Consider the following 23,298-nt stretch of genomic DNA (forward strand, 5'->3'; position numbering starts at 1 on the left):
GCAGGTCCCAGGGGGCTGGGGGGGGGAATGGGGGGTCAGCTTGGGATGTGCAGCGGTGGTGGCTCCCCCATTGTGTGCAGGTGGGGTGATGGGGGACAGGGGGACACAGGAATTTGGGGGTATGGGGATGGGGGGGCACAGGGATATAGGGACGAAGGGATATGGGGACGAAGGGATATAGGGACACGGGGATGGAGAGGTACAAGGATGGAAGGACACAAGGATATAGGGACGAAGGGATATAGGGACACGGGGATATAGGGACACAGGGAGGGAAGGACAGGGATACAGGAACACAGGGTTATAGGGACACAGGGATGGAGGGACACAGGGCTGGAAGGACGCAGGGATGAAAGGACAGGGATATAGGGACATAGGGACAAAAGGACACAAGGATATAGGGACACAGGGCTGGAAGGACACAGGGATGAAAATACAGGGACATAGGGACCCGGGGATGAAAGGACAGGGACATAGGGACCCAGGGACGGAAAGACGCAGGGATGCAGGCACCCAGGAGCGAAGCCCCCTCCCTCCGCCACATCCCCCAGCCCTCACCCCCCAGCCCCTACCCCACCGAAGGGCGGCACAAGGGCGGCCGCAGCTCCTCTGCCCCCCTCCCGTTCTTCTCCCCGGCCCCGCCGAGGGGCGGAGAGGGAAGGGGAGGGGAGGAACGGGGCGGCCCCGCCGGCTCTGCCCCCTTCTCCTCCGCCGGGGCTCGGCGGAGCAGCGCAGCCGCCCCTCGCCGCGCCCCCCCCCGGCAGCCAGAGGCGGGCGCGCAGCCCCCGCTCGGCTCAGAGCCGCCGGCAGCCGGCGGTGCTCGGTGCCCGGAGCCCGGTGCTCGGTGCCCGGAGCCCGGTGCTCGGTGCCCGGTACCCGGTGCCCGGTGCGCGGTGCCCGGTGCCCGGTGCGCGGTGCCCCCCGTGCGCGGAGCGGGGCCGGGGGTGCGGGGGGGCTCCGAGCTCCGAGCCCCGCTGCCGGGCGGAGCGCCCCCACACCCCCCCACCTCGCCTTTCTTCGCAGAGCCGTGCGGATTTGGGATCTACCTGCTCGTCTGGGGGCTTTGCTTCCTTCCCCGATCCTTTTTTTTTTTTACATTTTTTTCCTCCTCTTTTCCATTTTTTCCATTTTTTTTTCAATTTTTTCTTTTTTTCCTTTTTTTTTTTTTTTTTTTTTTTTTTCCCACCCCCCCCGGAGGATCTCGTGGATTTCCTAACATGATCTTGGCAAACGCCTTCTGCATCGTCCTCTTCGTAGGTGAGTGGCAGCACAACCCAGCCCAGCCCAGCCCAGCCCAGCCCAGCCCAGCCCTGCCCTGCCCTGCCCCGCTCTGCCCGCGGGCTGCGGGCGCTGCGCATCCTCTGCCTCTTCGTCCGGATCAGGAGGGGGCTGAGGCGAGACACAGCACGGCAGCAATTCCACTAGGGCCAGCAATTTCTGCCTGTGCCCTACCCAAGCTTAAAACCTGGGGCTAAACCCCTCGGAATCGGCCAACCCCTCGGAAGCCCCAAACCGGGGCACCGACGGCGGGGACGTGGCCGTGGCACCGCGCAGGAGATCCCGGAGCCCCCGCACACTCCCGGTCCCCTCTCGCCTTGGGTAGCACCGCCAGGATTTGCATTTCGGAGGATTTTCCCACCCTAAAACCACCCCCCCAGGTCCCTTCGTGTCCCCCCAGCCCTTCGGTTTCCCCCGGGTGCCTTTGAGCTCGGCGTGGAGCGGAGGTTTTTTGGGGAAAGTTGAGCTGCTCGCGTGTGCTCGGGGAGCCGCCGCCGTCCCCGCTGTTGCAATCCGTGCGCTCATGGGCGAGTGATTTCGGAGCTCTGGAGGCTGCCAGGGAGAACGCTCCGCATTTCTAGGGCAGCCTCCCGCGGCGATGGGGAAGGTGCAGATGGAAAAAAAGGGACGGGAAGGGGAAAAGGCAGAGGTTGTATTGGATGTGGGGTGCAAAAGGAGATGAGCAGGGTCCCCTTTTTCCCCCCTGGGAGGCTGGCGAGCTGCCCTGCTGTGTGTAGGGCTGGGGTTTGTGTGCTGTGCTCCAGCCGTGGCTACGGCAGCTCCTGCACCCCGCTGGCTCTGCGTGCGAGCGATCCCAAAAGCTCTGCAGCAGCCTGGAAAAACTCCACCGAGCTCAAGGCTGCGAGGCCGAGGAGGAGAAGGGATGGGGAGCTGCAGAGGGCTGGCACACGAACCTCCCGAAAAGGCACCCACGGTGGAGGATCCACCCTGTGCGGGGTGCTCGGCACCTTTTGGGGATGCTCAGCGCCCTGGGGGAATTGGGGGCAGGTGCTCTTCCCCCTCTGCTTCTCCCCGATGTAATCCTGCTGTGCCGTGGTGGTGAGGGGTCTGCGTGCCCCCACGCTGCGGGTTTGGGTGGCGGGGGGCTGAGCCAAAATTTGGGGTGTCCTTGCCTGTGACTTGCCGGGGAGTGTCGGGGTCGGGGCACAAACCTGAGCCACGGGGAGCGAGGTTTGGGGGCACGGTGGGGGCTGCTGGGGGGTTCACGAGGGGGCTTCAGGAGGGCAGGGACCACCGGGATGCTCCACCTGAGGCATCCAAGCCACGGTCCGTCCTCCTCGCAGGGCTGGCAGCCCAAAATCCAGACCCTCAGCCCCTTCCCCGTGCCCCTGGGGCTTCCTGGGTGCGTGGCAGGGCCAGGCAGGGAGGAAACCCAGCTCTTGGCTTAGCTCTTAACATCTGGGCTTTTCTTTCCGGAGAGACAAAAAAAAAAATAAAATAATAAAATATCCCTCTCAGCTGGGATAACGCAATTGCTACCACGACAGCGAGGCTGGGAGGCTGCGTGCTCCTCAGCAATTCCTTTTTTTTTTTTTTGGGTTGTTGTTGTTTTTAGTCAAGTTGCGAGGATAAATATTTCCCTCTGCCTGTGTCCAAAGGTCTCTGGCACGACCAGTGAGAGGAAAAAGAGCACTGCAGCTAGATGGGAACGGTGGCTACGGAGCCCGATGCTGCCTCGTTCCCTGGCTGCCGGAGGTTTGTGCCTCTGCCTGCAAATCTGTGCTGTGCTCTGACCCCCCTGAGACGGCCGAGGATTGGGTTGAAATTCCCTGCAGGTGTTTTATGGACGCGAGTTTAGGCAGAGGTTTGGCCGTGAGGTGGTTTGGTTTGGGTAGAACGAAGGCTCAGCCTGCCCCTTGCACCCCTGCAGGGTTTTGGGGGGTTTTGCCTGGTCTGACCGTGCCATGGGCAGGAGGGGAGGGGGGTTTTTAAGGTCTAACACCTCGGTTCCAGCCTGTCCAGCCGGGGCTGAGCGTGTGGCTGGCCTTGGGGGCAAAAATTTGGGCTGCTTCGCCCTTCCTCCGGAGCAGGACAGCTCTGCGCCGTGCTGCTGGCATCCACAGCTGGGACATGGTGGTGCTGGGTGGATTTCCTGCTGGCCTTCCCACCCCGGCACCGCACTGCCCAGGGTGCTGGGCCCCTCGGGAGGATGCTCCACGAGCTCCACGAGCGCATTTTACACCGGAGCAAAGCCGTTTCCCTTCCCCACACCCTGCTGGCACCCGCCCGGGAGGCGCACGGAGGCGGCGAGGAGAGGGGACCCGCAACGAGGCTCCGTGGAGGCAGCGGGAGCACGGATCGGAGCCGAGCTCTGGATTTGGGGCTGGAGCCAGAGGGATGTGCAGCCGGGATGCAGGAGGAGAAGCGGCGTGGTGCTGAGCTGCGGGATGGCTCTGCCTGTCTGGCAGCCGAGCGCCCTGCTGGAGCAGCCTGCCCCAGCTCGCTGGGAGGCTCAAGACGTTTGCGTTTCAGCCCCGGGGAGCGTTTGGGGATGCCAGCTTCTCCCCCGCCGTGCACGGACCCTGCCTGCTCCCCCTGTGGAATATAAACCCGAAACGCCGAGGAGAGCCGTGGCCGGGGACACCTGCCAGCCCACCTTGGATCTAACACGGACAGAGGGGCCCTGTGGCTGCTCCTGCTCACCTGGACGCCCTCCAGACCTCTCCAAACACACCGATGGGCTTTTGGGGCCAGCAGCTGAAGCCCAGGAAGATGGGATCCCAGCCCTGCATCGCCCCGTCCCTCCTGCAGAGCCACCCGAGCCCCCAGTGTCCCCTCTTGTGCGGTGGCAGGGGACGAGCCCTGCTCGTGTGGAGCTCCCTGCGTGGCCCCGTGGGTGGGGGGACACGGGTGGCCCTTGTCACATGCCTGTAGGTGTCACTGTCCCCACGCCGTACCCGGACAAGTGGCCACGGAGAGGGAAAGGGGCTTGGAGCTGGAGGCTGACATTTGCTGCTCCCGGAGCTGCTCCCCGTGGCACCACGGGCAGTGACACCCATGGCTCGTGGCGGGGGCGTTGCACGATGTGGGGTGTCCCCGTGTGTCACCCCCTGGGGTGGCTGAGGACACCCCGAAGGTCCCACTGTGCCCGTCTTTGCTTGCTCCAAGGTTTTCCCTGCCCACAATTGCAGTTTTGTAGATGGGGGCCCGGGAGTGGCAGGGGCTCTGCTGTCCCCTCCCTGTCCCCATGGCTCGGTTGGGGACCAGCGGTGCCGTCCCAGCCTGTCCCCCTTCCCCATGCGCCCACGAAGGGACCCCCGCCTTGGCCAGGGTTCTGCTTAGCCAGATTTTTTTTTTTTTTTTTGGAAAGCAAAAAGCAAGCAAGCCATGGGAATAACGGGAGAGCTCAGGGAGTGCCTGGCAGGATGGGGAGAGCTCGGGGCTGACGGCCAAGGCAGGGCCCGTGGAGAGGGCAGGAGCTGGAGCACGGCCTCCTGGAGGGGCGCAGCACAGAGGCAGGCAGGAGGCCGTGCTGGGGGGAGAGCTCGTGCCCAGCCACACCACTCCGCAGCCCTGCCGAGCCCGGGAGCTCAAAACCCATGAGTCAGATGCCCCAAAAATCCCGTGGCCAGGCTGAAAATGCTGAGCCCCAACCTAAAAAAAAAAATCAGCAATGCGCATGGGGAGGTTGGGTTGGCTTGCCCTGGGGAGGTCGTGTGGGGGGACTCATCTCCGCAGGCACCAGGGCTGGAAACACTCCGTGTTTGTCCTTTTGCTCTTTGATTTCATGAGGAAAGGAGAGGCTGATGTCCCCCTGTGTCACAGCCCCCTGGCGAGGCTGCAGCTGAGGGCAGGGGCTGGGAGTGGAGGAAGGATGCGATCCCTCTCCGGGGTGCTGTGGGGTTTTGGGGGTGCTGCAGGGTTTTGGAGGGTGCAGCTGAGGACACATCCAGGCAGGGGCTGGGAGCGAGGGAAGGATGTGATCCCTCTCTGGGATTTTGGAAGGTGCTGAGAATGGTGGAGAGGCGCAGGGGAGCAGTGCAGAAGTGCAGGGAAGCGTTGGAGAGGTGCAGGGGAACACAGGAGAGGTGCAGGGGTGCGGTGGAGAGGCACAGGGGACTGGTGCAGAGGTGCAGAGTCTTCTGGCATCTCTCCATTGATTTTGGGGCTGGCATCCCCCGGAATCAACCCCAACCCTTTTCCCTGCACCCCGTTGCCACCCGGCTGGGGGCTGAAGCTCGGCGTCTCGCGGCGGGTGCGCACGGGGCACGTCCTTCTCCCCGCCAACACCCCCTTCACTTCTCTCTGCTCTCCTCTCTCCTCTCACCTCCCCGTGACCCAGATGAGACCCTCCGCTCGCTGGCCGCCCCCCCGTCCCCCCCAGGGCAGGACCCGCAGGGCTGGCGGGCGCCCGTGGACTGCGTGCGAGCCAACGAGCTGTGCGCGGCCGAGCCCAGCTGCAGCTCGCGGTACCGCACGCTGCGGCAGTGCCTGGCGGGGCGCGACAGGAACACCATGCTGGCCAACAAGGAGTGCCAGGCGGCGCTGGAGGTGCTGCAGGAGAGCCCCCTCTACGACTGCCGCTGCAAGCGGGGCATGAAGAAGGAGCTGCAGTGCCTGCAGATCTACTGGAGCATCCACCTGGGGCTGACCGAAGGTACGGGGTTGGGCGCCGCGGGGCGGCGGTGGTGGTGAGGTGAGGGGGTGAGGGGTTTCTGGAGCTATTTGGGGTCTTGGGGGTGCTGCTTTTCCCCCCAGAAAGTGGCTGGGGGTTGCGCAGGGGTTGGTGTCCCTGTTGCTGGAGGATGCTGGTGTGGGATGGGATGGGGGCGGTGTGCCCACGGTGGGCTTGGGGCAAGGGGGAAATGGGTTTGGGGGCTGCTCCCGTGTAGGAGGTGGTGGGCGCAGGGCTCTTCTGCTGCCACTGCCTCCCTCCTGGCCCTGAGTTTTGTCCCCCAAAAGGCTGCGGGGTTGTTCCCCACGTGTGAGCAGGGTTTGCAGGCTGTGCCCACCCCGTTCCCCCCTGCAAGAGGCTGGGGTGTGGGGGAGCCTGGGAAGCAAGCCCCAGAGCCTCATCTGCCACGAACACTGGAGGAAACGGGGCTTTTTCCTGTGGTTTTGGGCAAGTCCCACATCTCCTTTCCCATCCGAAAGGCAAAGCACCCTGAGGCCTGCAGGAGTTTCCCGAGAGCACCCGGCCTTTCCCCTTCTGTCTGCCCTTTCCAGGGGCACCAGGGCTGGCACCAGGGTCTTTGCAGCACCGCAGGGGCCATGGGGACCCCCTTGGGGTGCAGAGGTCGTCGCTGCCCCCCCAGGACCCCTCCAGCCCTTGCTCAGGGAGGGCTGGCAGCGGGATCTCTCCGCGCAGGGGCGATGCTCCAGAGGCTGCCGTAATTGCAGCCTGGTGGAGGAGTAAATCAGAGGCTGGAGCAGGTAATTGAAATTGGATTTGGCCAAGCCGGGGCTGGCTTGTGCATCGAAGGCAGGATAATCTGCTGCCTGTCTGTGGGGGCTCCTCCTTGGCCCCTCGCCCCTCTTTTGAGGGCACCGAAGGGGCTGGGGCTGCCCCACTGCCTGGTGGCTCCTGGCGCAGGGCTCAGAGGGGCTGGGAACTGGTTGGAGAGGGCGAAACTGGTGGTGAGGGGCTCGGCTGGGGCTGGGGCTGCTGCTCACGGGGTTTGCTCCGCTCTCCGGCCACCCCCGTGCAGCTTTGCCAGGCTGGGGCCGGGCAGAGCCAGCTCTGGTTTGACAGCACAGATCCCTCTAATGGGCTTAGGGCCGGCTCTGCACACAGAAGCTCTTAAATCCAGCTTCAGCCTGTGCCAAAAGCCTGCTCCGGAGCCGCCGGGTCACGGCACAACCCATGCAAGGGCACGCACCCGGCCGGGCGGTGGCAGCTTGGCCCCCTTTCCACTGAGCTTGCAAAAAAACCTCCTGGTCCTCTGCTGTTTGATTGTCCTGGCTTAAATCCACCTCCTCCAGAGGAGTGCAGGGGCTGGGGGCACTTTTTACAGCCCTCAAAGGAGCTTCCCTCCGTGGCAGGGGGGATCCCTAGCAGAGCATCCTATGGGGCAGAGCATCCCCCTGGCAGACCCCACAGCGGGCACGGGGCTCTGCCCACCCCCAGGAGCTGGGATTGAAGGCAGAGGAGAGGCTGGTGGTGCTGGGAGCCTTTGGTGGCAGGGATGAGGATGTGGGGGGCTTGCACCCCAGCACGCAGCCCCCCGTGGCGAGCCCTGCTGGAGTTGCCTTCGAATCTGGGTCAGCTCAGGGATGAGCGAGCCCCCGAACCCGCCCAGAGCAGGAATTAGTGCTTAATTGTTCTCTACCCCTCATTAGCAGCCTTCCTTCAGAGGGTTTAGCAGGCATGAATGGAGGGAGCTTTAGTGCTCCATGGGTACTCCAGGACCTGTGCTTTGATAAAGAGGTGTGCGTGGGGAGGAAAAATAGGAGATTTTTACCAGATCTGGAGACTCTGGGGAGAACCAGCGAGTGGGAAAGCCACGAGGAGCCTGGGGTAGACCCCGACCTCGTGCCTTCAGCAAGGATGCTGCGCCCTGGCTGCCTCCATCCAGCCCCTGGGCTGCGGGAGCGAGGCAGCCCTGCCATTAAGGAGGGCTGCTTTCACTCCAGCCTCGTTCCTGGAGGTTAATTGCATCTCAGCGAGCTCAAGAAAAGTCCGCTGCCCTTTTAATGCTCGGTAATTTTCCTAGCAAGCAGCAGGGCTCGGCTGGTATTTAATTATTTATTGCATTGGCAAAGCAATATACCGTGAGGTTACAGTGTTTCCTAAATGCACTTTAATAAAGGTGCTATTTGTCACTGGAGCATTAGGAAACCCAGCAAAAAAAGGAGGACACGCTGCCCGGAGCCAGGTTCCTCCCTGGCCACCATCATCAGCAGTCCCTGGTGGGGTTTCTTGCCTCTCCATAGCATCACTCAGATCCCCCTGGGCTGGAAACCCACGGTCCCAGCCCCAGCTGGGGTCTCCCCATCTCCCCTCCCAGCTCTGCCCTCCCCAAAATTCCCCAGGGACATCGCCGAGGGGCTGCAGGGCCGGGCTCGTGCCCTCCCACATCGCTCCTGACCCCATCACGAGCTTGTTTTCCACCACGTCAAGTGGCTCCTTAACAAATCCTTTAAATATCCTTAAAATTAATGGGGTAAATGCTGCTGCCTCGGGCTAATGGTGGCCGGGAGGGCTGCAGCCATGGGGCACAGCGGGGTTACCCCCAGCGAGGGCACCAGGGCGCAGGATCCGGCCCCGAGGGCTGCCAAGCACAATGGAAATCGATGCTCTGGGCTGGTGCTCAGCCTCTGACCGGGGCTTTCCAGGTCCGGCCACTGATTTATTTTTATATATTTTTAAATATATAGTCTCTATATTTTTTTTTTAATCTTGTGGCTGATGGGGTTTGAGGAGAGCGTTTCCTCCCCCGAGAGCTGCGGTTCTCCTGAAATCAAATTTCTCTGGAGTTACACGATGGGCGCGCAGCGAAAGCACGTGGGGTTGTGCTTAGGGCAGGGGGGAGAAGTGGCTGGGCTGGGGATTCCCCTGGCTGGTGAGGAAGGAGGAATTTAGGGTGGGTAGGTCGGTGCCGAAACAATTTGCTTCTCCGGCCACCTCTGCGTCCCCCCACCCCACCACAACCATCGCTGAAATTTTCCCGTTTCCCCAAAGTGCACCAGAGGCAGAGGGGAGCGGAAGACATTTTTTACAGCCTTCTTTTTGAAGGAAATGCTTCTTTCGTTAACAAACAAACAAAGGAAAATCCGGCCTTGAGCCCAGACCCTTAACCCGCCGGCGTGCAGCTGGCCGTGCCGGCGGGACGCTGACCTTGTGCGTGTGAATCCGCTGAACCGCGGGGCTCAGCCCTGGAAAAACCCGGCTGGGGCAAGGAGCCGAGCTCACAACAGCCACCAAAAATCACCCAAAACATAACCCAAGTGGGCTCCTCCTGCCCCGCAGGGCTGTGCTTGGGGTGCTTCTCGCTTTGCCCTTCGCCAGCTGGAGGTGGCCGTGCCCGGCGCTCGCTCACTGCGCTCTTTTAATTTGCTTCCTCTTCCCCTTCTCTTTCCTCCCTCCCACTCCAGGAGAAGAATTTTATGAAGCTTCCCCCTACGAGCCGGTCACCTCTCGTCTCTCTGATATATTCAGACTCGCTTCAATTTTCTCAGGTAATAAAAGCAACATGCATCCGCCACTTCGGCTGCTCCTGCCCGGGAATACAAACCCGCAACCCAGCTCCCTGCCGGTGAAACCCTGCAGCTCCTTCCCCTGTGTTTCACTCCAGCACTCCCCCAGCCCACCTTTGGCTTGCCTAAAATCCCCCTGCCCCAAATCCCCCTGCCCAAAACCTCCCTGCCCATTTCTCCTCCATCTCCCCAGACCCGGTGTTTGGGCATCATCCAGTGCCGCCCCTTCCCAGTGCACCAACAGCATCCTCCTGCTGGGCTCTGAATTCCCCCCAGGCTGTGATTTCAGTTTTTACCTCCTGGACTCCAGCCATGGGTGAATAATAAGTAGAGAAGGTGGGCTTTTGGGGCCAGAAGTCACTCGTTTTTCTTGCCACGTCCCCTGGGGCTGTGGCATGAGGTGGGGGAGCTTGGAGGGGGCGCAGAGCCTCCCGCTGCCCGTGGGTCCTGCATGAAAAGCCCTTTGTGCCCCGGGAGCTGAGGGATGCCCTGTCTGTGCCCTCGGTAGCTGGGAAGCTGGGGGGTGACCCTGTTTGTCCCTCCTTGGGGCCACTGGCCTGGAGCTGAGCCCTGGGATGCTGCTCGGAGGAGGAGCAGAGCCCCTGGGAGCACCTCTCCACCCTACGCCCTCCTCTCCAAACCCAAACCCCACCGTGGTCCATCAGGAACTTTTTTTTTGCCATCTATTTCCATGACAACCCTCAGCTCTGCCACCACCCCTCTTCCGAATTAGGTCAGCGATGCCTTGGCTTCTTTCTCCTCTTAACCCTTTCCCCGAGAGCCAGCCAGGGGGTTCGGGGAGCCCTGCGCCCCCCATGGCACCCCTCGCCTTGCGCCCAACTCATGGGTGCACCTCGGGGACCCCCTCGCTGTTGGGTTTTGGCTCCTGGAGCCCCTCTCCGAGGCTCCCCCCGGGGAGCTCAGCGCCTGTTTGGGATGCTGATGCCACCCCCCTCCTGTCTCCCGCGTGCCTTTTTGGATTGCATTATCGTCAAGGAAATATTTCAGCCGCTGGAAAGTCGGAAAAGCGGAGTGTCTGGAGTGGAGGAATCAACGCTCGCGGCTTGATTTATTCAGAAATGCAAAGCGAGGGGGGAAGGAAGCCTCTCCGGCTTTTGGGGAAGGGGGAACCAGGGGCTACGCTCCGCAGATGTGCCGTGGCCACCGGGGTGGCCTCGCTGCTGCCCCCAGCCCCTCTCCATCCCCCTCGTGCGGGGCTGGGGCTGCGGGGAGCCCCCCGGGACCCCCAGCCCTGACCCGCAGCCCAAGCGGCTGAAGCAAATGAGCTGTTGCTGTTGTTTCTGGATAACAAGGCTGAGCCGGTGCGCTGCTAATTGCCTGTGGGGATAGCGCAGGGATTACGTTACCTTGCGAGGAGGAAGGGAGGGAGGGAGGCGATGCTCCACGCTCGATGCTCATGCCTGGGTTTTGGTTGCTCGTGCCCTGGTTGGGAGCATGGGGGGGAGCAGGGGGCTGGGGGTAGAGCCCCCCGAACCCCACGGGGCAGAGCAGAGCATCGGGGTGAGGATGGATGGTGCAAAACGAGAGCTTTGCCCAGTTCCCTGCAGGAACGGCAGCTGTGGTGAAAGAGGCAGGCACAGGAATTGGGGGAAACTGGGGGAATTGGAGCGGCGAGATCAAGAGGCTTGCCCAGCAGCAGGGTTTGCAGCAGCTCCACACCAGGCTCAGCCCCTTGCTTGGGAAGCACGGGGCCAGCACCCAAAAATTGGTGGGCATCAGGTGCCCAGGCTCAGCCCGTGCTGCCTTCCTCATCACCCTCCTCCTCCTCCTCTTCCCCCAGCCCCATCCTGTTCGAATCGAGCAGGGACAGCCGGTGGCACCGCGCCTCCCGGTGCTCCCGAAGCTCCCTGGCCCCCGTCTCCTGCCCGCCTCATGAAATTTTCATGCCCGTGCTTTATTAATGAGCTCCCCAGGAACCCTGCGCTCTCAAGCATCGGCTCTATTAAAATGCATCCAGGTCCCCGCAGGTCCGGGGCAGGGCAGGCGCGGTGCTCGGGAGGATTAGGCAGGAAGCCGGCACTTTGCATGGATCCCACGCTCGTGCTGGAGAGCTGCGAAGGCTCCTTGTGTCCCCCTGCAGAGCCAGGGGCTGCTTTGGATGAGCAGAAAGGGGAATTGTGCTCCCCCTTCCTCTTCACACACTTCATCCCCTCCTGCTCCTCTGGAATTGGGGTCATGAGCTGGCTCCATCCTTGGCTGGAGGGTCCCCGTGGTTGGGCTGAGGGGGCTCCTGTGGCCAAATTCCTGCCCTGTCCCCTCTTTGGGGCTCCTCTTTGCTCCTTTTTCCCCCTCTCAAAGCTTTATTCCTATCACCCTCCCCTTCAGCACCCCTTCTGCACATGGGGTGGGAGCCAGGGGGTTGCACGGGACAAAACTGGGGAGAAATCAGGTTTTGTCTTCTAATTGGGACCTGATAATGCAAGTATCGCTGCTTGCAGGAGCTCCAGGCTGGGGTGCTCATGCCAAGCTTGATAAAACAGCAGGAAAATGAGTCAAAATTGGGTCCTGGGCTACAAACGGAGCCCCCAAAACGCTCCTCATCTGCACGCCCTGGGTGGCAGCGGGACCATGGGCATCGCTGCACTCAAAGAGGCAAAGCAAAGAAGGAGAACCGTGCTCCCCAAGGCAGCTGATTGCCATTTGCTAATTGCCAGGGCCTTACAAACACGCCCGGTAGGAAACCCTCCTCAGTGCTGTCATTTGTCTTTGCCAGTGGAAGCCGGGAGACAATGGAAGAATCCACGAAATTGGCTGGGCTGCGAAGGAGGGGAAATTAGGGAAGAAATTGCTGGTGCAGTCAGGTGACTTTTAAAAAAGCACCTGGCCTGCCAAGGGCAATTCATCATTTTGACAAAAACAAAGAAAAAAAATGGAAAAAAATCAGCGTTTGTTCCCACTCGGTGGTTTGGCTCTGTCCATCCTCTCCCTTGGCTGCTTTATTTGCTGACACCTGGGATTCCCGGGGTGGATGCAGGACATGGATGGTGCCCAGCTCCGTCCCCATCGTCCCTGCCAGGGCAGGACTTGGCCCTTTTGGGGTCATGGCTGGGGGTGACCTGGTTTTGGGGAGCCCCAGGAGGGGATGTGGGGGCTGGCTGGGCCCCGTGCAGCTCATCAGATTGTTCTGCTTTGGAGCAGGCTGGATAATTAAAAATTATTCTTTGAATAATTGACTGGAGGTAAAATTGTAAATTCATGGCATGAATTATGCACTGAGGATGGTTTAACCAGGTTCCCCGTGTGCGTGACCTCTTTCCTTTTTGGAGGAAGGATTCCAAATCACGCAGGGGGTGAAAGGATGGGGGGACAACAGCAGTGCACCCACCTCCAGCCCAGCAGGGACACGGCGGTGCCAACCCCTTCCTGGTGGCATTTTGGGGCTCGAGGACGCGTCCCCAGCCTCACCTCTTCCCCCCATCTTGCTCTCGGGGCAGGAATGGACCCGGCCACCAACTCCAAAAGCAACCACTGCCTGGACGCGGCCAAAGCCTGCAACCTGAACGACAACTGCAAGCGCCTGCGCTCGGGCTACATCTCCACCTGCAGCAAGGAGATCTCGGCCACCGAGCACTGCAGCCGGCGGAAATGCCACAAAGCCCTGCGCCAGTTCTTCGACCGCGTGCCCAGCGAGTACACCTACCGCCTCCTCTTCTGCTCCTGCAAGGACCAGGCTTGCGCCGAGCGCCGGCGGCAAACCATCGTCCCCTCCTGCTCCTACGAGGACAAGCACAAGCCCAACTGCCTGGAGCTGCGCAACGTGTGCCGGGCCGACCACCTCTGCCGGTAAGGGCGCCGCGCGATGGCTTCTGCTCGGTGTTTTTGGGGAGGATTTGGCACGGGGTCGTGGCTGGTTTTGCATCGTTTTCTTGTTGCTCGGCTCCTTTTCGTGGTTTTGGGTTGTCCTGAGGGTTTTGCGTCCTCCTGGATGTGTTTGTGAACATACACAGCTTTTTTTTTTCGTGGTGTAAAATGGGGAGGTTTAAGGGTTTTTGGCTGCTCATGGAGAGGTTCCTGCGCTGGGAGGGGGCCTTGAGCCTGGTCCCCACCTTGTTGCGGGGTGAGCCCACGGGTTTGTGCAGGGCTGTGTATGGTTTGTGAGCTTTGGGGGGCTTCCCCATCCCCCCAAGGTGTGGGGAGGACAAATGCACGCAGGCTCCGTGGCACTGGGGGCACCCACACCCAGCAAACCCCCTCGGAGTGCTTTCAGCATCCACAGCGAAACTCCATCACTGGCGAAACGCGCTCCTCTCCCGGTGCTGAAGCCAAGTCGGGGGAGATCAGGCTTTTTCTCCATTATGAAGCCCATTATTCATAGGGCAAAAAACCTCCTGTCACCCTCCAGGGTCCGGATCAGCCTCGTAAAGAATAAGTTTGCTACGAGGAGGAGGGTCTTCTTGCCATCGCGGTGATGGAGGTTCCCACAGCCCGGTGGCAAAATAAATAATGGTGCTTTGGGTCCTCCCCTGGCTGCGAGCAACTGCGTTTGAAGTGTGGGAATGTGGCTTTTTATCAAAAAGTAATACAATACGCCAATGTCTATGAATAAAAGATATCGGGGCTGTGCTGAGCCGCGGCCAAATTAATGGCAGCACCTCTCCGGCAGCAGGAGAGGCTTGCTCAGGCATTAAATGCTGTGGATGTGCCCAGCTCGTGGCAGGAACAACCCATTTTGGGGGGTTTTGTCTGTTTGCTCTATGGGGAAAATGCATTTTCTGGCAGCAGATGATGGTGCCCGGTTAGGGAGAGGTGCCCCAAACCCTGATTTATTCCTGGATCCAGCTTGGAGCGTCGGTGTGCAGAGATTTTTGCCTTAATCTTGGCGATTTTCTCCCCACAATGGGACCTTGCAAAGCTGTGCATGGTGCGCACTGACCTGTGCTTTGCTGCAGGAAGGTCTCATCCTGTCCCCTCTGCCCTGAGGGGGCTCAGGGGGGCTCCCCAAACCTCAGCACCCCCATCACAAGCAGCTGCATGAACCAGGCTGCAGCACCGGGGTGTGAGGAGGGTTAAGAGCCTGCAGCGGGGAGCCTGGGGATGCTGGGGATGCTGACACACTCCAGCAGCTCGCTTGACCTCCTCGGTTTTGCAGCTGTGAAAGTGTTTAAAAGCAGTGACCTATCCGGGGCGAGCAGTGCCTGCACCTGAGCTGAGCTCCCTCCCCGGAGGCAAGCAGGAAAACAAAACAAAAACAAAAAGAAAAGGAAGAATTTTTATTTATTATTATTATTTTTTTTGCTGTACTGATGCTGCTTTGCAAGTTAGAGTGGGTCTGGCTTTTTCATCGCAGGTATTTGGGATGGGAACAGCTCTGGCAGAGGCTGGGTGCTCTGTTAATTCCCAGTGAGCAGGCGTGCACACTCGGGGTGCGCTTTATTGCCCTGCTGCTTTTTTGGGGTCTCCTCCATCCACCCCCCTCCATCTCTGTGTTTCTTCCTGGGGCTGGTTTTGCAGGTGGGGAGCGGTCTGTGGGGCTGGTGCTGGGGGTCTCTGCTATCTTCTGCCTTTAGAAATAACAAAGAATTGGCAAAAGGATTGCTGCCAGGATCATCACCGGGTGCTGGGAGCGTGTGCAGGCTTGGTCCTGCTTTCCATGGTGTCTGACTCTTGCTCGCACCCACTGAGGAGCAACTGGGCATGAAATCCTCTGCACCCCTGTGCCCCTGGCCGTGGGCACGTGCAGCTTTCAGTCCCTTGTGGGATAAGGAACTATGCCCAAGCTTATCAGATGGGGATCACGGAGTGATGCTCGTCCTTATCAGAGCACGGGACTGGCAAGGGCATCGAACTCAGGAGCAGATCTGCTGCTGCTCCAGCAGTGATGGGAGATGAGATAACTCTCCTTCATGGGTTCAGACCCTAATTAGGCCTCCTGGCTCAATGCCTAATGAAGGGTGAAGCCCTCAGTACAGGCATGTGCCTTTCTGGGGACGTTTCCTCTGCATTTGTAGTGATCAGCACCCAGCTGGGTGCATGGGGATGCTCAGAGCAGGAGCACCTGCGAGGCCACCGACCCCTTCCACGAGGTTCCCAGTCCCCAAATCCAGCTCCAGCCACGAGGGCAGGGCGCAATCAAGCCCAGATGGCTGCAATTTGCGCAGCTTTTCGCGCGGGGAGCTCTTCCCAGCACAGCAGAGGAGCCTGACAAACTCCCCGAGCTTTGTGCCTGATTGCAACGGACAGGTTTTAGCTCCCGGAATATAAAAACCTTTTGCAAAACACTAACCTCAGCTAAGGGGAAAGGGAAGGAGAGGGGGAAAAAAAAAAAAAAAAAGAGCTGATTTCAGCAGCTGCAGTTTGCTGTATTTTTCATCTTGCATCAGCAAGTCGGGAACACAAATAATCTGGTCTTATATGCTTCACTGATGCTGGTGCTGAAGAATTTCCCAGCCTCCACTGGCTCTTGCTCCTCGGCATCCAAAGGCAGGCTGGCTGTTTGTTTTCCTGAGTTTTCTCTATTTTTTGGGTGTATTTCAGGCAGTGTTTGTGGTGGAGGGGAGGCAGGGATCTTGCCCGGCTCCTGGCAGGATCCCTGTGTCTGTCTGTGTGTGTTGGTGAGGTTGATTTTGGTAAAAACTGAGCAGAAATAACCTAATTTTGGCTGTGGTTGTGAAGCCAATTCCCGAGCCGTGCCCTGGGGAGGGGAAGCCCTGCTCCATCACTGATGGAGAGGGAAGCTTGGCTCTGTATCAATTAAACACCAACCACGGGAGCAAAACGCTTTCTTTTAAGCCCGCGTCCTCGCCTTCACGCCCTTCGCTGAGCACAAAGTGCCACCTGTAATGGATGTTGCCTTGATAAACAGCGGCGCAGCTCAACTTTCTCATTACGCCACGTAATGAGAGCAGCTCAGCTGTCCGTGGTATGGGAGGAGGAGGAGGAGGAGGAAGTAAAAACACTCCTGGATTTAGCAGCAGCTCCGGGAGAGGCAGAGGGGAGCAGCGCCGGCGTCTTGGGGGGAACAGGGCATGGGCAATGGGGTCCCCAAAGTGGGTGCCTGCATCAGGGCTGTAATTACCTGCAAAAAAACCCCTCTGAATTGGACCTAAAATATCAAATCTGTGCAGTCTGGAGGCTTTGGCTTCCCACCAAAGGAAGGAATGGGGAGGAGGGAGGATGCAAGTGGGGTGTGTCTCCCCGGGGACCCCGTGGGCACCCATGTGCAGAGGCAGCCGGGAGCGATCTCAGCTCGGTGGCCACCTTGCTCAAGGCTGCCCACAGTCCTAACACAATAATAAGTCAATTCGCACTGAATAATTAAATAGAGAGCCTTCATAAGTATTGACTTAATGTGACAGCAAGTCTATACTGACTCAGGGTTTGCTTATGTAAACACAATCTCCTGTTCGGCTTAGTTAGCAGTTCAATGAAATAGAACAGTCCTTCAATTAAAATCAAATGATGCGTGTGTTTAATTCTTCCCTTCCCTTACCGGGTAATGATAGGGTTTGAGCATAGGCAAGAGGATAAAAAAAAAAATCATTCAACTGCTCTTATCCGTGATGAATCAACATGCAGTGTCCTAAAATACATCTGGTAACTAAACTTCTTAACTAACAACCTCCAACCCAGCCCCTGGTCTGCCTGTCCTCGTTTCCTTTTTCTCAAGCTAGCTTGGCTCTTCTGGCTCTGTAATTTTGGGGTTCTCCTTTGCCTGTCTCTGGTTTGTTCTTTTTGCCTCTTTCCTGCTGTTCCCATCTCCCTTGGCAGCTTTGGGCTGGTTGCGGGCACCGGTGCACATCCTCCAAAGACGTGATTTTCACTAAATCAGGTGTAAAGCCAAGTTGGCCGGTAACTTTTCCTGGATAAAACAAGTATTTCCATCCATCCTTTTTTTCCCCTGTGAGCTATTTCCTAGCTTTTATAGAGGGTCATCCAGAGCAGTGAAGTTTTGCCCTGGCTCCTCTCTCAGTCCTTTAGCTGATGCCATCCCCACGCCTCGCTGCGTTACCCGGCCACGCCGCCCTCATTGTTGGATGCTCGTTTTTTATTTCTGCATCCCCTGGCTCCAAATGCATTCATCTCCAGCAGGACGAGCAACCAGGAGGAGGGCACCCAGCAAGCCCTGGGGGCTTTTTATGTCTTGCTGGGCTTTGTGTGTTGTCGCAGCTTCTTGAACATCCACCGAGCTGCGGGGAGGGGGGGCAGGCATTTTTTCTATGCCGCCTCTCTGCACTGATGTCTATTAAAGCCATTTTTCCTTGGTCCCTGTAAATTGCCTGTGAAAAACATGTCTTGAGTAATCTCTGCATCTTGGACATTTTCTGCATGAAATATTCGAGAGCCTGATGCTGTTTGCTTTGATGGGGAGAGAGTTATTACCAGCGCCGGGCTCGGACTTCTTACAGGCATGTGGTGATGGGAACAATTAGCACCCAATTAGGCACCTCGCATCTGTTCCGGGGATTTTTCAGCTCAAAAAATTGCAACGTACCAAACACACACACAAAAAACCCACAATCCGAAATCCTCTGCTGTGCAGGTAACTTTTAATGTTGGATTAAAGATATCACGTTGGCAAGCTGCTGAGGCTTTCCTTCATCGTACCAAGGCAGGAGATGAGTTATTTGGGATGGGTGCCCAGGAGGAAACCTTGTTGGGGTTGGAGTGCTTAGGGACATGTGGGTGATGTTGGTAGTAGGGTTGGAGCAGATGATCTTGGAGGGTTTCTCCAACCTTCATGAATCAGTGACCTTGCAGAGGGGCTGGCAAGCGCCGAAAATGAAAAATGCAGGGCGTGCTTGCAAGGGTTGGCTTGAAAGGATGTATATCATTAGGGGATTGTCCTGGAGGCCCTTCAGGAAAGCAGACAAGGTCAAGGTCATGCTTGGTGTCTTCCTTTTTTCCCCATCACTGACCCCAGCTGCTCTCGTGTATCAAGGCAGGGACTCGCCGAGCCCACCTGCACCTCGAGCTGCGAGCCAGCAGTTTGGCACCAGCTCCTCCTGTTTCTGCTCAGATGGACTTGGCTCCGTCCCCTTTTTTGCCCGGGCACTTAAAAGCAGAAATCTGAGAAGCCATGGGCTGGTTCCAGTAAGGTTTATTCCTGGCAGTTCAAGCCTCATCCACCGACTGCGAACTCATTGTATACAACGGAAAGAGTGACATCTGGCTTGGATATTCTGGAAAGATTACCAGCTGGCTTGTCATGTATTATGAAAAGAATAACATTTGCCTTAGAGGATGCTACAAGCCAGGAGCAGGGCCCCGGGGAGCAGCGTGACAAATTTTCATGGCACTCGGTGATGAACTTGCCACAGTTCTTTAAGAGAACTGACGTGCCTTCGCCTCTGATTTGGGCAGAGGGAAATGCTGTCGGAAACTTTATCTCCCGCGGAGCGAGGGAGGGAGTCCAAAATACCTCCCTGCGGTGGGAACCGTGAGGAACCAAGGAGCAGAGCTGGGGCTTTGCTGCCGTGTGATGCCCACCCAGGCTCTCCCCGCTGGGTCTCAGACCCCAAAGCTTCCCCACGCGAGTGAGCAGACATCCCTGGCTGCTCGTCTTGGTGAAAGGGGTGCCAGCTGCATCGCTGCTGGTTTTTAGCATTCCCCACGTATAGCAAGCGGTGCCCAGGAGTCCCATCTCCTCGTCACGAGTGCTCCAATAACCCAGATGAAGAGGCCGACCTTGCCCTGGAAATCTGTGGTCTGTTGGGAGGCGCTAAGTGGGTCAGACAGCTGGTGGAAAAAGGGAAATAATCCAACTGGCACCGCCAGCCGCCGGATGATGGGCAAAAGCTGCGCGCAAGCCGGCCGTGGGAAGCAGCAGAAGGGATGCTGTGGGGTGATGCTGGGGTGTGAAGGGTGGGGGAGTTCCCGAAAAAGAGACTCAGCTGCTCCATGAGAGATGGATGCATCGGTGCTTTGGAAAAAACCCCGGTCACGGGTGGTTGGAAAGAGCAGAAGTGTTCAGGAAAAGGCTGTGCTGCACCAAGCGCTGCGCTCCGGCATGGAGCAGCCGGTGCCCTGGAGCAGCCCCAAGCAGCTGGGCTTTGTTCCCTCCCCTGTCCTTCCCCCGGTACCGAACACGTGAAGCTGCAGCAGGCTTCTGGCCTCATGCTGGTGAGCAGGATCCGTCCCTTTCCCTGGCTCTGGCTGCGATTAGGCGGTGCCTGCGCCCTCTTCCCTTTAGCGCACTCGAGGTGTGATGAAAAGTGCTGGATAAATGTAAGGCATTGCTGCGGATCCCTTCTACCCCATTCAATCACTGCTTCATTTGCTCCCCCATTTAATTTGATCAAAAACCTCCCGAAAACAAATCATTCCTATTTAAAAAACAACAGTTCCTAGCCTTTATTTTCATCAGTTCTCATGGCTTTAGGCAGGTACTGCCGGATGATTCAATCACTGGTTGGACAAAGATGACATTTAATTAAGAAGGAAGGAAAAGGAAGCTAAAGAAAATAATGTATGCTTTCTTCTTCCTATATGACGCGTGAGAAAAAGAGCCGAGGAGGTTTTTTGTTGTGAAATGCAAGGTCTCATCCACAGTGTCAGCAGCTTGGCCGCTTCGCAGCGATTGCTCCTTGTGATTGAGATCCAGCCCGGGCCACAATTCAGCCTCGTGTCTGTCCATCTAATGACTGAGTCAATTTGGAAAACTGCCCTCCATCCGTCTATCTGCCCAGTCCATCCATCCGTTCCCTTCTTCATCCTTTACATTTCTTGATCCTTCCACCTCGGTGACTCGGTTCATCCCAAGAAAAGGGACACGAGACTGTCCCAGCCCCCCGGGCTCTCTGCGAGGCTCCGGTTTGTTTTTCTCCATCTCAGCCACAAAAGAAAAACATTCAAACCCCAACCTCTGGCATTTTAATTGCACTCTGAGCTTGAACGTTTCAAGGGGAAGATAAAAAACAAGCAGTCAAATTTTACAGTCGCGTAACGACGCCGGGAGCGGGGTGGCCAGATGAAGTGGTGAAGTTTTATGGGGTGGCAGCGGTGGGGTGGGGACGGGGGAGCAGCAGAGACAAGGGTAGGGGTCCCTGGGGTGGGGGGTACAAGCCTGGGGGTGGGCACCTCTGCATCTCCGGAGTCTCCAGCTCTCACTGAGCTCTCCTCTATATCCCATTCATCACCTTTTATTTCCTTTATTTTTTTACAAATTTCGCTGCTGGGCCGCTCGGTGCCGGCAGCGGAGGTGCAATCCCGTCCCTCTCCCTCCTGTTTCTGCCCCCAGGTCCCGGCTGGCCGATTTCCACGCTAATTGCCAAGCCTCCTTCCAGTCCCTGACGAGCTGCCCCGCGGACAACTACCAGGCGTGCCTGGGCTCCTACGCGGGGCTCATCGGTGAGTGCTCAGATGGGACATGGAGAGGAGGGCTCCCCCCATCCGTAACCCATCGTCAGCCCTTCATCTCTCCTCCTCTTCCTCTCCCGGGTGCAGGCTTCGACATGACGCCCAACTACGTGGACGCCAGCACCACCAGCATCACCATCTCGCCCTGGTGCTCCTGCAAAGGCAGCGGCAACCTGGAGGAGGAGTGCGAGAAGTTCCTCAGGGACTTCACGGAGAACCCCTGCCTCCGTAAGGCGCTCCCCCATCGCCCTTCTTCCCCTGCCCATCGTGGCCAGCACCCCGTTTGCACGGCCCCCACGTAAATGCCTTCTCCTGCCCCCCCAGGAAACGCCATCCAGGCCTTTGGCAATGGCACCGACGTGAACCTCACCCCCAGGACGCGTTTGGTCCCCGTCACCGTGCCGCCCAGGACGGAGAAAAGTCCGTCCCCCGATGACATCAACTACAGCAACACCATGTACGACACGAGCATCATCACCACCTGCACCTCCATCCAGGTAGGAGCCCATCCCAGTCCCTGCTGCAAACTGGGGGTGCTGGTGTGGAGCTGGGCAGCTCTGGACCTCCAAAAAGTCCTTCTTCTTTTGGCACAACTCGGTGCAAGCCATGAGCACACAGCTTGGCTTGCACGAGCTGTTGGTACCAAGGTGCCTGGCAGGATCTGGCCCCCCTGGTCCTGCTCCAGGTGGTCCTGCAGCGGTGCTGTGCCCGCTGAGCATCATTTTCAGGGCTGCAGCCAGCACCGTGCCGTGGGTGGGTGCACGCAGCCAGGGGAGCATCGCCTCCGCCCGCAGCACGTGCAGGCAGCAATGTCACCCTTGGGCAGCCTCTAATTAGATCCGGCACGCTCGAGTAATTACCTCTTCTGTCTTCTAGTTACCGCTCCGTGAGACAATCAGCGGCTCCATTTCACGCTGGAGCACAGGGACCCGGCACGGCCACCCCCCTGGGGGGAGCACCCCTTCTCTGCCGGGTGGGACCGGGGGTCCTGGTGCAGGGAAGGGAGGATTTGTGTCCTGCTCCATGCTCAGCACCCGTCCTGAGCCCCACTTCTGCCCCTGGGCTTGTTGAGGGTGTAAACAAGCGATTGCATTCCGTGTGGTTTTGGGCAACTGGGAAAATATGAAATTTCTCGTGTTTCGCTGGGCTTGTGGTTTGGTGCCTTGCGCTGGGGATGGGGGCACAGATTCCTGTGGGTTTCACAGTGGTGCTGAGCAGGGACATTTTCAGGGGGAATAAACCTGGGGCTGAGACGTCCACACTTGCAGCTTCACTTTTGGTTGTAAATCCAAGGGGCTGGCAAAGACCCTGGATAGCCCAGCCCTGGGATGCAGCCCCGGGCGCAGGAGCCTGCCCTGAGCCTGCCTCCTTCCTCCCCTCCAGGAGCACGGACAGAAGCTAAACAAGTCCAAAGAGCAGAGCCTGTGCTACTCAGAGGTAAATTAGGGACCGGGGGGAGCCTGGGGAGGGGGTGCTGCGGGGACCTCATCCCGGTGACTGCATTTCTCACCGACCCACGGGCAAAAATAGGCTCTTCTCCCTAAAAAAAAACAAACCTGAGGGTGCTGCTGACCCGTTGCTCTCCCCTCTCCCGCAGACCCAGCTGACCACGGACACCATGCCGGACCAGAAGACCTTCGTGGACCCCAAGGCAGGCGGCAGCCGGCACTGGGCGGGCCGGATCCTGCCCACCGTGCCCGTCCTCCTCCTGGTGCTGGTGCTATAGAGGAACGGGGACGCTCGCCCCAGCCTCGACCACGCCACCGGCGCCGGCTTGGGAGCATCGGGAAGCCAAGGCTCACCTCGGGCTCTGGACTGCAACGCTCCCAAACACCGGCGCTGCCACCACGGCACGGCGGCGGATGGACCCTGGTGGTGCTGGGAAACTTTTGGTGGTTTTCTTCCCCCCCTTGTTTTTTTTTTTTTTAATTTTCCTTGACGTTTTTTGGTTCGTTTTACGGCGCGTTGGGTGTCTCTGCTGAAGCAGGAGCCCGATGGCTCGTGGCAAAACCCACCCGCGCCGCCCCGAAATGGGGAGCCGAAGCTGTGAACGGCACCGGGGAGGGAAAACGAGCGTCGAGCAGAGCTCGGGCAAGGGCTGGCTGCAGGAGCCACCAGCTCGGGCACGCTGCGGGGACCCCATGGGGACAAGGGACGTATCCTCATCACCCCGCTCCAGAGGACAGCCGTGCTACTGGAGGCTCTCCGTCTCCCTCCGGCCAGGGAACTCGCTCCAGCTCTCTACATCATTACTGCCTTTGTTTTTTTTTTTTTTTTTTTTTTTTCTTCTTTTCCCGTTGTCGGTGAGAATTTTAAACCAGAAAAAGAAACCAGTATCCAAACGATGTGAGGTTGTCCTGATGCTTTCGGTCTGTCACTTGGAGAGGGAGATTTTTTTTTTTTTCTTCATCTTTTTTATATTCCATCCTTCGTCCTGTCGGATTTGGGTTGGGATGAGATCCGACCCCAGCAGCGGTTGGAAACCTCTATATGTTACTCAGTTTTCTTTTATATATACATATATAGTGTATGTATATAGTGTTCACC

At 58.5% G+C, this 23,298-nt stretch overlaps 1 protein-coding gene across 2 annotated transcripts; it reads left to right on the forward strand.

Moving 5' to 3' along the window:
- Positions 1–1,201: 1,201 nt before the first annotated feature.
- GFRA2 (GDNF family receptor alpha 2) lies at positions 1,202–22,656 on the forward strand. 2 transcript variants are annotated; one of them, XM_032204137.1, is made up of 9 exons: positions 1,202–1,257; positions 5,582–5,896; positions 9,334–9,417; positions 12,891–13,239; positions 20,633–20,742; positions 20,839–20,979; positions 21,076–21,248; positions 22,135–22,188; positions 22,349–22,656. In XM_032204137.1, the coding sequence occupies exons 1-9, from the start codon at positions 1,218–1,220 to the stop codon at positions 22,475–22,477; spliced, it is 1,395 nt and encodes a 464-aa protein (XP_032060028.1). In that variant the 5' UTR covers positions 1,202–1,217; the 3' UTR covers positions 22,478–22,656. The 2 variants fall into 2 exon arrangements, with proteins under 2 accessions (XP_032060028.1, XP_032060027.1); XM_032204136.1 differs by lacking the exon at positions 1,202–1,257 and having other exon boundaries at positions 4,583–5,896.
- Positions 22,657–23,298: the final 642 nt, after the last annotated feature.

This window comes from Aythya fuligula, chromosome 27, assembly GCF_009819795.1.
Source record: "Aythya fuligula isolate bAytFul2 chromosome 27, bAytFul2.pri, whole genome shotgun sequence".
NCBI lineage: Eukaryota > Metazoa > Chordata > Aves > Anseriformes > Anatidae > Aythya > Aythya fuligula.

Coding starts and splice junctions, on each gene's coding strand:
- GFRA2 (XM_032204136.1), top strand. CDS start 5,254: ATGGTGGAGAGGCGCAGGGGAGCAGTGCAGAAGTGCAGGGAAGCGTTG. Junction 9,418..12,890: donor ACTCGCTTCAATTTTCTCAG/GTAATAAAAGCA, acceptor CTCTCGGGGCAG/GAATGGACCCGGCCACCAAC. Junction 21,249..22,134: donor CCACCTGCACCTCCATCCAG/GTAGGAGCCCAT, acceptor CCTCCCCTCCAG/GAGCACGGACAGAAGCTAAA.